At 37.5% G+C, this 3,316-nt stretch overlaps 1 protein-coding gene across 1 annotated transcript; it reads left to right on the top strand.

Annotated features, from left to right (window-relative positions):
* Window positions 1-793: 793 nt before the first annotated feature.
* On the top strand, window positions 794-1,870 carry LOC116094245 (olfactory receptor 11A1-like). Its single transcript, XM_031376150.1, has one exon. It carries the CDS (start codon window positions 810-812, stop codon window positions 1,758-1,760), a length of 951 nt encoding a protein of 316 aa, XP_031232010.1. The 5' UTR covers window positions 794-809; the 3' UTR covers window positions 1,761-1,870.
* Window positions 1,871-3,316: the final 1,446 nt, after the last annotated feature.

Genomic DNA, 3,316 nt, shown 5'->3' with positions numbered 1-3,316 from the left:
TAGTTGGTTGCACTCTCTGGTACTGGATAGAACATGAGCAGAATAGTTTATTTTGTACTCTATTTACTCCTTGCACTGTTGTACCCAAATGGGTATGACTTATTGAAGCCTTAGATAAAAATATTTTAATTCACCTTTATATTATCTGTTTAAAATTGTGAGATAATGTATTTGTCCCTGGATATGCTTTTATAGCCTGTGACCTCTGAATCAGAGAATCTCAAACCTCCTGTTCATATGACCTCTTTAACATGCTATGAAAACAATTCAGAAATAACCCATACCACACAACTCATGGAGAGGAAAATAAAATTGACATGAAAAGAGATTTCTTTAAATGTCTTAAATCACAATCACTGTCACTATGTGAAATGGGAGGGACTCTGTCTTGCATCCTTGTCTCTCCTTGTACTTTGTCATTTCGCAAACCTTTTCCTAGTTTTCTCTATTGCACTTCCTTTTAGTTTTTTCTTCCTGCCTATAACTTGCAAGATTACTAGAGTACACTCAGGAAGAGTGTGCAATATGCAGTTTTCTCTCTATCTTTGTATTCTTCTAGCTCTGTATGTTTCTGCTCCTGATGAAGTGATGATACCAAGTAGGGGAAAAGGAAAGAATAAAGCCACAAGTTCTTATTTTAAATTATTTTAGTTTATGTGACTTAAAGAAGCCCTATTCTCTTCTTCACCCACGGAGCAGAGAGTAGATAGAGTGCAGAATAAAAACCATTCTGTTCATGTTCTTTCATAAAGTAGAAACAGCTATATTATGTATGTTTTTTATCATTTGCCCTTCACAGAAACCAAAGTATGATGACCTTATCCTGGGAAAATCAAACAATGATAGTGGAGTTTGTTCTTCGAGGATTCTCTTCCATCCTACAGCTAAATATTTCCCTCTTTATAATGTTTTGCATCTTCTACATCCTAACCATTTCTGGAAACATCCTTATTGTTCTCCTAGTGCTGTGCAACCATGTTCTTCACACTCCCATGTACTTCTTCCTAGTGAACCTGTCCTTTCTGGAGGTCTGCTACACCTCCAACATTGTCCCCAAGATGTTGCTGATTATTATAGCTGACCAGAAGACTATCTCAGTGGTTGGTTGCTTGACACAATTCTACTTCTTTGGATCCCTTGCTGCAACAGAGTGCCTCTTGCTTGCTGTGATGTCCTATGACCGCTATCTTGCTATCTGCCAGCCTCTCCGATACCCTATCCTGATGACTGGTTCTCTCTGCTTTAGGTTGGCTACTGGGTCTTGGTTCTGCTGCTTCTGCCTCACAGCCATCACCATGGTCCTGCTGTGTAGACAAAACTTCTGTGGCCCTAATGAAATTGATCACTTCTTTTGTGACTTTGCCCCTTTGATCCATCTCTCCTGCATGGATACTTCACTGACTGAGACCATTGCCTTTGCCACCTCTTCGGCAGTCACTCTGGTCCCATTTTTCCTCATCACAATTTCCTACTCTTGCATCCTCATTGCCATCCTAAGAATCCCATCTGGCATAGGCAGGAAAAAGGCTTTCTCCACCTGTTCTTCCCATCTCACTGTTGTCACAGTATTTTATGGAACACTGATTGCCACATATCTTGTGCCCTCAGCCAACTCTTCCCAATATTTACGCAAAGGGTTCTCTCTGCTCTATACTATCCTGACACCTATGTTTAACCCCATTATCTATAGCCTCAGAAACAGAGACATTCATGAAGCTTTGAAGAAATGCTTGAGTAAAAAGTCAGACTTTCTCATTTGACATGAAGAAGAAAAGTACTATATGGCAGTTGCCTCTGGTGGCTGTAGATGCTTCTGAGTTCTGACAGTTTTGGGGCTAGTATTCCATGTCATGGTCTAAGTAGGTCAAATTCTGTCCTACCATCCAAAGAAGTCATAGAGCCTTATAAAAATAAAAGCCCATAATCAAGATGGAGTGATATTATTTTGACTAATTTCTTTGCATATTCATTGAAGGTCTATGATGCTCAGGTACTTTGCTAGATATAAGGGATGAAAGCAGATGAAAAAATCAAACAGACATTCTTTGCTATCATCAAACTCACTGTTTAATAAGAAGAAAATCATTAACCAAGTGCTCAGTACAAAATTGTGAATATAAATACAAAATTGTCTTGATAAGATGGCCAATTCACATCTACTAGGAGGGCCAAAAATCTAGAACATGGACAGCACCAAATACTGGTAAGAATGTGGAGAAACCTCTAATTTCTGGTAGACATTCAACATTCTCAGCCACTTTAAAAGGTAGTCTTGCAGTTTCTTATAAAACTGAACATATGTTTTCAATATTATTGAGCAATTATACCCTTTGTTTTTTCAAATTCCATAATAGCTTATTTCCATAAAAGAAAACTTTGCATAGATTTTTATAGCTGTCTTATTTATAGTTGCCCTAAATTGGAAGCATCTAAGATGTCCTTCAGCATATGAATGGACATGTCCAGAAAGCAGAAAGCTATTTAATGCTATAAAAAGGAGCTAAATCACAAAAGGAGAAAAAAATACAGAGAAATCTCAAAGGAATACCACTAATGCTGCGGAGAAAGCCATGTTCTCTATGTTTCCAACTATATAACATTCTTGAAAAGAGAAAACCATGGAGGTAGTAGCAGAAGTAGTTGCCAAGCATTAGGGGGAAGAAGCATGGGTAAGCAGAGTATAAGATAATTACAGGAGAGTGAACCTACAATGTGAATATGTGTCATTACACATTTGTTGAAAGTCAAAGAACGTACAGTATCTACAGTGAACCACAATTGGTCATTGGGGGATCATGATGTCTCACTGGTTTAACAATTTGATCCCTTGGATGTGGGATTTGGGTATTGAGAAGACTGGATAGAGAATAGAGGGTATATGAGAATTTTTACTTTCCGTTTTGTGCTGAACCGAAAATCTCCATTAAATAAATTTATTTAAGGTCTTATTTGCATATCAGGAGGACAGAGCTTCTGTGTTTTTTTTCTGGAATATATTTGGCCTATGAAAAATATCTTATAATCAGCATAAAGGAAATGTATATTTATACAGTAGAGTATTACTCAGTTGTTAAAAAAAAATCATGAAGCTTGCAGGCAAATGGATGGAATATGAAAGAAATTATCCCAAGTGAGATAACCTAGACCCAGAAAGATAAATATGGTATGTATTTGCCTTTATATGGATATTAGTTGTTAAGTAAATGATAAACAAGCTACAACTGGTAGACCCAGAGAGGTTAGGTTAAAAAGGAAGGTTATGGGGGTGGGCACATGGATCTCCATGGGAGTGGGAAATATAATAGATTCCACTTGC

This window comes from Mastomys coucha, unplaced genomic scaffold (genome assembly GCF_008632895.1).
Source record: "Mastomys coucha isolate ucsf_1 unplaced genomic scaffold, UCSF_Mcou_1 pScaffold16, whole genome shotgun sequence".
Classification (NCBI taxonomy): Eukaryota; Metazoa; Chordata; class Mammalia; order Rodentia; family Muridae; genus Mastomys; species Mastomys coucha.
The sequence above is the reverse complement of the archived record's forward strand: the minus strand, read 5'-3'. Positions and strand labels throughout refer to the sequence as shown.

Excerpts from the sequence above, each read along its gene's own strand:
- LOC116094245 (XM_031376150.1), top strand. The coding sequence starts at position 810 with ATGATGACCTTATCCTGGGAAAATCAAACAATGATAGTGGAGTTTGTT.